The sequence below is a fragment of the Saccostrea echinata genome, unplaced genomic scaffold, assembly GCF_033153115.1.
Source record: "Saccostrea echinata isolate AGI-Se365-2 ecotype Australia unplaced genomic scaffold, CSIRO_AGI_Sech_v1 ptg000030l, whole genome shotgun sequence".
NCBI lineage: Eukaryota > Metazoa > Mollusca > Bivalvia > Ostreida > Ostreidae > Saccostrea > Saccostrea echinata.
The window spans coordinates 7,615,001-7,627,075 of NW_026889779.1; the positions used below are offsets into that span (position 1 = coordinate 7,615,001).

General features: G+C 33.0%; 1 protein-coding gene across 1 annotated transcript in view; it reads right to left on the reverse strand.

Moving 5' to 3' along the window:
* The window catches only part of LOC133196160 (uncharacterized), a 22,353-nt gene extending 16,880 nt beyond the window's left edge, over positions 1-5,473 (reverse strand). Inside the window, exons 1-4 of the mRNA XM_061332089.1 lie at positions 4,532-5,473; positions 3,977-4,124; positions 2,447-2,565; positions 381-567 (exon numbers count right to left, since the gene is read on the reverse strand). Of these exons, the coding sequence (XP_061188073.1) occupies positions 381-567; positions 2,447-2,565; positions 3,977-4,124; positions 4,532-5,471 (1,394 nt within the window). The 5' untranslated portion in view covers positions 5,472-5,473. The remainder of the gene's footprint in view (positions 1-380; positions 568-2,446; positions 2,566-3,976; positions 4,125-4,531) is intronic.
* Positions 5,474-12,075: the final 6,602 nt, after the last annotated feature.

A 12,075-nucleotide genomic window follows, 5' to 3' on the forward strand; every position in this document is an offset into this window, starting at 1 on the left:
TGAATAAGACTTTCCAAAAGTATCTATTAGATGTTATCACTACATGTATTTACACAAATGCAAAATGTACCCATAATAGCTGCATGTTTTTTTTTTAATTCCATTAAATAATACACATACATGTATTTTATTTGAAGAAATTGCATGGTTTTAAAAAAGATGCATAACAAAAGTAATTATAAAATTTTTTAAAAGTTTTCACAGTTACAGTAAAACTTGTTAAAAGAAAACATGCATTAATTGAATATCTGCTTATATTGAAGTTTTTTTTTGTATCAAAGAAAGACCAACTATACATACAGCAAATTACAGTTAAAATAAATTGAATTTGAATGTTCCTAGCAGTTCACAATATCTGAGTTATACTGTAATCTACTCACCCCTGGTCATTCAGATTGGCAAACAGCATCATGGTCTGACCTTCTAATTCAGGAACATGCATTGTATTTTTTGGTTTAGATATTAACATTTCTGAAGCTAATCGATAAAATTTGGCAGCACTAGTTGTTTCCCCTGAAACGGCATGCATCCGACCTGCTTCATTCAAAAATAAGGCCTTGTATCTGCCTATCAAAAAACAAAATAGAAAAAAAACTGCATAAACACTAATTATTACAACAAAATATGTATGTTTGTCATACATCTATTCTATATTGAGGCATCAATTTATTAATCAAGTACTGTTTAAAACATAAAACTGCCACAAGTGTGAAAAATGCAGTAGAACATCGCAAGGTTATTTCACATTACAGCTGAAAAATTATTTCTATTTAATTTCCTTAGAAGGTTGTGTTTTGTAAATGTGTAGTACCAATAAACAAGAGGCCCAAGGGCCTTAACGGTCACCTGAGTATAATACAACAATTTAGAGGATCCATAGAGTATAAAATGAACTGAAAGATGAAGCTTTGTTGCCCAAAAGCAAGAAAAATAGGTTGATCAGGATCAACAAAATAATTAGTCTAGTGTTCATTAACAGTACATAAATTAGGTTCTAATCTGTTCCCCATTTATCACTCACCAGACAGTATATAAACAAACTTATAATCAGTGCTTCTGTACTCTTTTATCTCTTACATTGGCCTCTCTTGGTCTTTGATGAACATTTAATAAGACAAGTTATTTTTGTCTCATTTTTATTTATCTGTTACTTACAAGTCTACCTGATCATTAAAACTATGAAAGTACTTTTTGTATTATACAATAAAAATTCTTGCATAATTCTCTTAATCTATTAACCTTTCAAGTACATTATTTACAGTGATTAATTATCAAAAGTACATGGCAAAGGGGAATAACTCCTCTCAGTAGAATACAAATTAATAGAGCCCTGGCCTTGACCAGAACACTTGATCAAATGGTTCTGATGTTCAAAAATCTGGTAAAAATACCCTTCCTTGTTAAAACTTTTACTCTTTTTGCCTCTGATATGCCCAGGTGCAGAGAAGATTTTTAAAGCATTAATGCATTTTCACTATATAATAAATAGAGCCCCCCCCCCCCCCCCCCCAATATCAGAACCTCTGATCCAGGGGTCATGAAATTCACAATTTTGGAAGAGGCATCCTTGCTTATCATAACCATGTATTTGTTTAAATAATACCCAGGAGAAGAGAAGAAGATTTTCAAAGAAATAATGCACTTTCACTATATGATCTATATAGCCCCGCCCTAGCACCAGAACCCCAGACCCTGGGGCTATGAATTTCACAATTTCGGTAGAGTCACCCTTGCTTATCATAGCTATGTATTTGATTTGTTTAAATAATACCCAGGAGTAGAGAAGGAGATTTTCAAAGAAATAATGCACTTTCACTATATGATCTATATAGCCCCGCCCTAGCACCAGAACCCCAGACCCTGGGGCCATGAATTTCACAATTTTGGTAGAGTCACCCTTGCTTATCATAACTACGTATTCAATTTGTTTCAATAATACCCAGGAGTAGAGAATAAGATTTTCAAAGAAATAATGCACTTTCACTATATGATCTATATAGCCCCGCCCTAGCACCAGAACCCCTGACCCTGGGGCCATGAATTTCACAATTTTGGTAGAGGGCTCAATGCTTATTACAATCATGCCAACAGTTTGACTGCTTGATGTCCAGGAGTAAAGAAGAAGATTTTTAAAGATTGCATTAATTTTGATGGTTTTGGCCCCACCCCTCAGGCCCCAGGGGGGCAGGGGCCATGAATTTCAAAATTTTTGTTCCCCTTCACCCATAGATGCTATATGCCAAAATTGGTTGAAATTGGTTTGCTGGTTCCAGAGAAGAAGTTGAAAATGTTCAAAAGTTTATGACTGCAGAACAACGGCGGACGAAAAGAGATAGCAATAGGTCACCTGAGTGACTCAGGTGACCTAAAAAGACAAAATAAATGACCTTATACACTGTGGACTCCTTATTAACACAGTTTGACTATATAAGTTTGTAGCACATACATCTTTTTTGTGACTGAGAGAGATGGCAGAACAGTTCTGTTGCATAATGAATATCTCCTCTTGCCCAAAATGCATAAGGAAGGGCCATTTCAAAAAACTCTGCAACAATTTTGGGAAGTCTACAAAAAAAATTGTCAATATCATAAACTTTGCAAGTTTTTTTTTTTAATTTCTTCATTCTTATCAATTCTCAGACATTACAAGTTCAGAGATATTTCTTCAAATATTGTGATACATGTAGGACATGCATTCTTCTAGGATTTTTTTTTGTATTACAGACATGAAGAGGCAAGTTTTCAATATATTTTTTGACAACTTTTATGCCATGTTAGTCAAGTTTTGCACAAAGTTATATCAACAGTGGGGAATGAATAACACTATTTTTAAAAATATCTTCCCACTGTTCTTCGTGAAGAAAGATGCCTCTGCTTATCTAAACAAGAAGTAAACATTTCTAATCAAAGTCATCTTCAAGCTCTTCTAATCAAAGATGTCCAAAAATCAGTATTGTAGCAGTGAAATGTCTGGAAAAAACTTTCTTGTTTGTGAAAACTTGGTTCTAATAGTAATAGGATATTTAATCAACATCATATCAGCGGCAGAAGGAATAAAATTTCTGAAAAATTGATTAGTACTAGTAAAAGCATCATAACATGAAAATAAATTTCAATTTAGTTTAAATATAGTTATAAATATAACCTAAACAAATCCATGACAGACACAGTTAAATTCTACAAGTGAACATGGAATTAGATTATAAACATGCAATCTTTATCTCAAGTATGGCCTTTTAATGTTTCTTCATTGCATGATATAACTAGGACAGGAATTATATATACATTGTTTTTTTGTTTTTTTTTCTAAATGTGACTTTGTTCTTGTACAAATGTCAAATGATCTTAGATTAAGGTCATGAAACTCTCTTAGGTCATAAGTAATCTTATTGCTGAGTATGAACTTCCAGTGTTTCTTTATTAGAAATGTGTGAACATGAATTTACACTTTTTCTGCCTTAACTTGACCTAAAACTTGTCAAAATGATTTAGTCAAGGTCACAATACACCCTCAGATCATAAGCAATTTTTGACTCAAGTATGAGTTTTCTATAGCTTCTCCATTGCAAGATAGCCAGGAGAGGAATTACACAGTTTTATGACAGTGACCTTGAGCTGGTACAAATGACCTTGGGTTAGACCATGAAAAACTCTCAGCAGTCTGTGTGTGATGACACTCATTTCCAGTGTCTATGCATAGAAAATTATAGACTGAACATAAATTATACACTTTGTCTGGCACTGCCAGCGACCTAGAACTTGCCAAAATGTCCTTTGGTCAAAGGATTCTCAGGTCATAGGCAATCTTCATGTAATGTATGGGATTTCAATTTATTTTTATTGCCAAGCTATGGTTGGACACATTTGCACAGACAGATGGACAAGGTGATTCCTACATACTAGTACATGTACATTACAAACTTCGTTTACAGTCGGTATTACAATACTTATTCATAATACCAAACAGAAACTTTACCTTTTAGACAGTGTATATTTGATTCTTTGACTGGCAGTTATAGTGGCCCTTCTCAGTTGTGCCTCCTCGCTCTGGTAGCGGACTTTCCCCCTTGGCTTCCTTTGGGATATTTGAGATGGTAGCATGCATTCAATTAAAGTACCCAATGCTGAAAAGGTAAAGCAATGTGATTAAAAACATGATCTTATCTTTTTCATTTTCAAATTAAAACAAAAATTGTACTGATAGATACATGTATTATCATGCAATATTACAAAATGAGTTTTCAATTTTTAATTTATAATTTTCTTTTAAGCATTGTACAGTGTAGTTAAGTTGTGGATAAACTATTCTACATTTTCAAGCACCCTGGCTGCTTACTGGGGCAAATATGGTATGTAAAACCAATACATATATTATTTCACTCATTAAAACTTTTATTGGACAGTTAACAAAATTATCACAGGCACCTGACATTACTTATTTTTCTTTTAATTAAAAAAATATACCCCCTGCCTAATTTTTTATTAAAAGAAAAATAAGTAATGTCAGGTGACTGTGAAATTTATATCTGACCTGACAGAAGCCAAGGTACACACTTTAATATGTTCCAAGGGTAAGAAAATTGTAATTCCTGGGGATGTCCACTGGTGTATATCATACAAGCTGTGACTTTGTTCTTGTTGTAAATTTCTGTAAATTGTACTGACCATTCCTTTACATAAGGCAGAGGATACCATACACTGCACATTGGAATTACGGGACGATAACACCATTCAGTGAGTCCTGATGGTTTTAACCATCGCAAGTATACATTTTCTTTCTTGTCTACAAAAGCCAGCATGTTTAACAACCACCCATACTGAAATTTCTTAAATTGAAAATCTGTGTTGGCAACATAGATCTGTGACTTAATTAGATTGGGTATAGTATCTGAAGGGAACCTTACTCCTCTCAGCATTTTAATACATAGAAAAGATAGGCTTGGCACCTCCCTCAACACAACAATTTGCTTTCCCTGGATTTCAGCCACAACTTCTTGGATATCTTCCTCAATGCTAAGTCCACAGTTCATAAATGGCAGAATCTGATCAAAGTAGGTCAACTGATAACATCTTTTACGCTGTTTTTTACTTGGTGCTCGATATCCACTATTTGCTTGTGAAGGATAATGCATAAAACTTGTGTCATTTTGTAAATTTACCCCATCTACAGCTTCCTCCAAACTGCCTGTAGATTCTTCAGAATCTATTACTTCTTCATCAGAGTAATACGAACTCTCTGAATTGTATTCTTCTTCTTGTGCTGATGAAGTTGATGATGATGACTCCTTGTCTTTTTCCTCGTAACCTTTACTTGCCTCTTGCTCTCTGAGGAATTCTTGCTGCAGCTGCTTTTTCTTTCTGTTGGGCTTTTTGGTTTCATTTTTAAACTCCCATGACACCATGCACGCATACTTTGGCCTCTTCTTTGAATGCTCAATTAGATCTTGTAATAAATCTTCATTTTCATCCATTTTAGAACTTTAGACAAAGATTCTAAAAAGCATATTAAAGCTATTAGTGATATGGCGTATCTGAGCTAAAAAATAATAATACGAGAATAAGTGTAGATATACAAATGATATATGTTATTTACTTTCCAATTAAAAATTACACCGAGTTGGAACTTGATTAACCTTACGTTTCTATAATTAAATTGACTTTAAACTTTGTCTGATATTTAACTGTGGAGTCGGTAAACAAATCGGTTATTGTTTTAATTTTTTAAAATCTTTGAAATGCGATTGATTTCAATTGTGTAATTTAAAGGAAAGTCCTATCTTTATATGAAGTGTAATGGTGGAAGATTTATTTTTGTTTATTTATTATGTTATACTTGTATATAATTATTACTATAGTAAACTGTATTGCATTACATATAGTATTCAGTCGGGAACGTTGCTGGCGCAGCGCGTGGGTCAGGCCGTTCTTAGCGACATCTGCGACCGGCCTGACCACTGTGATACGCCTGTCGCAGTCCCAGCCAGGCACCAGAAGTCGTTGGACGTGAATCAAGTCTATCGTTATTGATATAGGTAATAATCTCCCACCAACCCCTAAATTTCACTTGTTATTTATATATTTGTTACCTGATTGTTAACTTATTAAACCTGTAAAACGTTATTATTGTTTTTGTCACTGTAAATCGCAGAACTCAGGGATAATATGGAAACACACCAAAGTTTCCCGTTACAGAAGTAATAAAACAAATAGAAAGATCTTTTTAATTTTGGTTATCTGAACTTATCAAAGAATACACTATATGTGACTTTAAATAATCTGATTATCTCTCTGAATTTTTTATGATTAATTGATAATTATAGCTATATAGAAAATACAGATACTTTCTTTCTATAAATATTAGTACTGTTTGTTTTTAACCAGTTTTAACAGAGTTCGTTGCATTTTGAAAAAGGAAAAATATAATATTGAAAGAAAAACCAAACAACAATCACCTTGCAAAAAAGGTACAATAAACCTAATAGTATTCCTCTAGTATTCCTATACTTGCAAAATCAGCAAACCAAAATTGTTTTCTTTTTTGTTTACAACCGCCGCGCCGGTTACTTTCACCCGATTGCGCAATAATTGCCATTATAGAGTACAACGATCCCGACATGTTTTTACGATTAAGGGGGGCCGACCCTCTGATAAGAGAGATAACTTTTCAAAGTAAAAAATCCTAATATTACTCATAGTTTACTTTACCAGAGTTTAATAATTGAGAGCTTTGAGTGGCCAATTCCATCAAACCTGATTTATGATGGAAACATTAACTTCTATTTCCTTTTGTCTATACTTTTCAAATTTTAAAATCCATATAAATTGAATAAGGTCTATCTTTTCATGGACCAGTTTTAAAATGCCTTGATGTAAGAAGTACCAAATGTAGAATTTGTATTAGTATTACATTTTTCTTACAAGCACATATAACATTGTGATATTCTGACTTAGGAAGCAGCGCTTTAACTATTACTTAATTTGAATTTAATAGGTATATGAGACTAAATATTATTTTCATATATATATCTCATATTTTAAATTTTATTTTGTGATAATAAATTATTACTCTTCCTATTCTCAGTGATATTTTTTTTCATATCATGATCTGATATAAAAATCCTTTCTGAAAAAACAAATAAGCAGCACTTCATACCTCATACTATTTTTCATTTGAATCTGATGCTAATGCTCTTGATGAAAATCAGTGTTGGGAAGTTTAAAAAAATGTGAAATTTATAGCAGAGGGTCATTGGTCCTTAAATTAAATATTGTAAAATGTAGTGAGTGTAATAAATGGTATAGTACTACAATTTTATACTGTAGTAGAAATTCTAGAATACATTCGAAAGTAAGTTGAAATGCAATTTTACAAGTGACTTCCATTTTCTTTCCTTCTAGATCTTCTTCTTCTTTTTTTCTTTTTTTTAAATTTCTCTTTCTTTTTTGTTAACTTTTATATGTTCGACAAGAATAAAACTTTGCTTTAAATTTGACCGTGAAAAGATTGTAAGGAAAATAAATTTTTGTTCAGGGCGGTTAATACTGCATCAGAGCTTCTAAATTGTTTTTTTTTTCCTAACACAAATATAAATAACAGTATAAAACATCATTTTTCTGTCAGTGAAATAGCAAGTCATCACAGTTTTACGTTTTTTTTAAAAAGACTTTTTTGTTTTTACTTGATAAGTACTATAACCTTGTTGATCATCCCTTTTTACTTGATAAGACAGTGCTATTTTAAAACAGCAACAAAAAGCTTTTATTGATGTACAGAATTTCCAGGGAAGTCCACATCATGGACAGATGTAGAGGGGGTTCGGACCACCCCCACCCCGCCCCCGATTTCCAGAGTAATTTTTTTCTTTTTAAGTAATGAAAAAATTACCCTGAACTCCACCTCAGACATACGGATCCCTCTTAAAATGGTTAGGCGAGTCTTGTATGTGAAGAAAAAAATGACTTTTAAAAGTGGCGTTAGAGTTGAAGTAGACCTCCCCCCTTTCTGGAAAAAAAAAATTACTGGATCCGTGCCTGACTGTCACTCACTAAAAATCCCATTTTGTTTGCTTTTTTTCCACCAAGAATAGTCATTTGTATGGAATCCCATTTAGGACCTATCAAAATTATTTTTGAATTCGATATAACGAATTGTCAATTTGTTATAAAGAATTTAATTCGTTAGGCCAAAATAAAAAATAGGTTTGTTTCCCCTAACGCGACCGACCCACTTAAATCGTGCCGACTGAAAAGTTTTTATAATAAGATTATTCAAATATTTATTTTTATTGTTTATCAACTTCATAAAGTACAATTTCATCAAAATTCGTTTTTTATCAGAATGGCGGCTTTTGTTTTACTCTCATTTGGCGCCCACAACATGTTGCCACAGAGGGTTATTTAGTGTTATAAAACAACGGCGATGTATCAATCTTAATAGACATCTTTAACTTGTTAGAATCCTACACTCTTGAAACATTTTGAGAATTAAATATACCATGACTAAGGAGTGTTAACATGGCATTTATAGATGTGTCTTCTAAAATTAACGTACGTAGTAAGCATGACAAAGCCTGCCTCATGAGCAGATGAGGGGCCCACTTTGTGTATGCATATCAATAAATTTCACTGCATTTCATTCGTTTCGATCTAAAAAACACTTCATGTATGATTCTATTTTTACTATATAGGACCATAGGATTTGTAAATATATCTTTGTATAATTATTTCATCTTGATAAATATAATTTGAATGTCGTTTCTTCATTCATTTTATTTATGGGGTAAACTTCGTGACTATAACATTAGATATATGAAACTTCAATCATGTTAGATATGGTTTGGTTGAATTAAATATTGTCCATACAGGTACTCTTTTTTCAAATAGTGTTGAAATCTTTAAAGTTGGCGTATGGTATGGCTTCCTGAGACGTCCAGTGTATTTTTCTTTTCTTTAGTTGGGCCCTTGAAAATAGGTTGTTTCTTTGCTTTAAAATACCTTTAAAAATTGCTGAGTCGACAACATTTGAACACGGGTGGAGGGCTCCTAAGTTAGACTTTTTCTCAGCACTTATGGCCATTGATCATAAAGCATCAGTAAGGGATCTTTATCGTGCCAACATCTACATGTATACTGTGACACTGCATGGCCCTACGTTTCTTACGGTCTCATTTGACTGACCAATTTCCACGCCCCACGTCGGGACCTGTGACTTAGAATAAGCTCCTGAATTACGTTGTGACTCCAAAACGAAACACTAGAATTACTGCACCACGCGAGGCCCTTGACATTTTATCTGTGTAAGCACTCGAAGATGATAGTAGGTTTGAACAAGATGTATTTGTGAAACACTGATGCCCCCGTATGGCAGCTTATGGCGAAGATTAAAGTTTCTCAAATGCAAGTCAAAATGCAGGCCAAAAGATACAAAACGTTGGTACCCAAAGAAAGGTCTCGTCTCGAGGAATATATCTGTGAAATTTGAAAGCCCTAGCTGCAACTGTTCAAAAGTTATGGCAAAGGCTAAAGTTTTTTTAAAAGTAAGTAAAACGTCAAGGTCAAAGTTGTTATTATTCAAATGAAGGTCTTGTCACAAGGATTACATATGGGAAGTATGAAATCCCTAGCACCAACCATTCAAAAATTATGACCAAGGTTAAAGTTTTTCGAAAGTAGGTCAAACTCCTAAGTCAAGGTCAAAGGGTCAAAGAGGATGATATCAAGAGGAAGGTCTTGTCACAAGGAATATACATGTGAAGTTTGAAACCCCAAGCACCAACTGTTCAAAAGTTATGGCCAAGGTTAAAGTTTTTCAAAAGTAGGTCAAATTCCAAGGTCAAAAGGTCAAAGTTGTTGGTATCCAAAGGAAAGCCTTGTCACAAGGAATACACATGTGAAGTTTGAAACCCCAAGCACCAACTGTTCAGAAGTTATGGCCAAGGTTAAAGTCTCATAAAATTTTGCAAAAATGGGTCAAACTCCAAGGTCAAGGTCAAAAGGTCATATATGATGGTACCCAAAGAAAGGTCTTGTCACAAGGAATACACATGTGAAATATGAAAGTCATAGCTCCAACCAATCAAAAGTTATGGGCAAGGTTAAAGTTGACAACAGACAAACGGACAGACAAACAGACAGACAGGACAAAAACAATATACCCCGGGATCTTTCGATCCGGGGGCATAATAAAATATACTCGGATGGCCAATACATGTAGTTGAGTTTTTGCGAATCTTGTCTTTTTTGTAAAAATTCAATTTCAATAAATTTACGCTAGCCTGAGATATTTCACAAGTTCAAATGAATAATATTTGTGAATTAATTTACCATACATGTTGCTTTTAAATTTCATTTGTATGATATTAGGTTTAACAAGATGTGTTTGTGAAACACTATGTACCCGGCGGCAACAAAGTTCGAAAAAGCTATTTTTAGCGTATAGGTCACAGTTAAGGTCACAAGGTCATTGACCTTGGTGTCATTTGAAAGAACTTAATTAGTGGAGTATGCATACCAAATATGAAGTCTCTATCTCCTATGGTTCAAAGTTATGGCGAAGGTTAAAGTTGACAACAGACAGACAAACAGGACAAAAACAATATGCGCCCCCGATCTATCGATCCGGGCGCATAAAAATCACTTTCTTTTGTTCTTTCTTATTTATAGCGATATTATTCAATTTTCAGAATGTATTTTCAAAACTGTCATAAAAAAAATAATAATTTACCTACCTACCTACTCAACTTGAAATTTTAGGGTCGGGTTAGGGGAAACAAAGATATTTTTAATGATGGCCTTATAACATTTTTTTTTTTTGGAATTCGTATTAATGAATTAAAATGTTATAACAGATTTGTTGAATTCGTTATAACAAATTCAAAAAATTATTATAACAGATTAAATTCGTTTTAACGAATTCTAACATTTTTAATAACGAATTTAATTCGTTTAATCAAATTTAACAATCAGGGCCTATAGAAAAATATATACATGAATTCTATATAACGATTTTCGAATTCGTTTAAACGGATTTAATACGCTATCACAGATTAAAGAATTCGATTTATCGAGTTAATTCTTTATAACTAGTTCTAGAATTCGTTATATCGAATTCAATTCATTGTAACAAATTTTTGAATTCCTTAAATTGAATTATAAGAGATTAAATTCGGTATAACGAATCCACAGAAATTGTTATAACGAATTAAATTATAAAATTATAACAAATTCGACAATTCGTTTCATCGGATAGGTCCTAAATGGACTTCCGTACTTTTGCTATTAATTTCGTATGGAAATTTTCATTGACCCCCTCCCCCTTTCTTTTGTTGCAACATGATGTCAAACCTTCCAACATATTTGATAAATGTAAAAAAGGAAAAGGATCGGAACCCCCCCCCCCCCCCCAACGACAAAGTTGTTTTTTTTGTGAGTTTGAACAATTTTTGTTTAACTTGTCATTCTTTTTTCAGGTGTAAAGTAATCGCATCAAAGCCCCTGAATTAAGAATAACGATCTTATTATATGTAGGTACCAGTCTTTGAAGGCTGTAACACACCTGATTGATTCGTGAAGGCAGAATTTAAACATTATACATGTACAGTATTTGTTTTAGAGGTGACTCGAGTTGGCATTCACTTGATGCATGCTGGAATGATGTTATTTGTTTTTCACATTTTATACCAATTTCATACTGTACGGATAAATAACACGAACTTTTTTTCAGAAATCAGCAATATTTCTCATAGATTTATAGTTAGATAGGTAGTCTGAATAATGTTTACCAGGTAAAGTGGGATAATTTTGCAAGATTTTGTCATAATGCTAAAAATGGATGCAAAATTTTGTATAGAATTACATAGAAAACGACACAGTCGCATATTTAAGCACCAGAGAAAACTTACGATTTCTTAATATTTTAGGGATTTATTATTTATGTCATTTCTATTGAAAATCAGTCAAAAAATATCAATCCATGCATCAAATTTTTGTTTGTGGTATGTGTCCTTAAACCATGTTTGTGATTTGACATTTTACTAAATGGACTTCAAATATTTAAAGGAAAGATACGAATGTTAA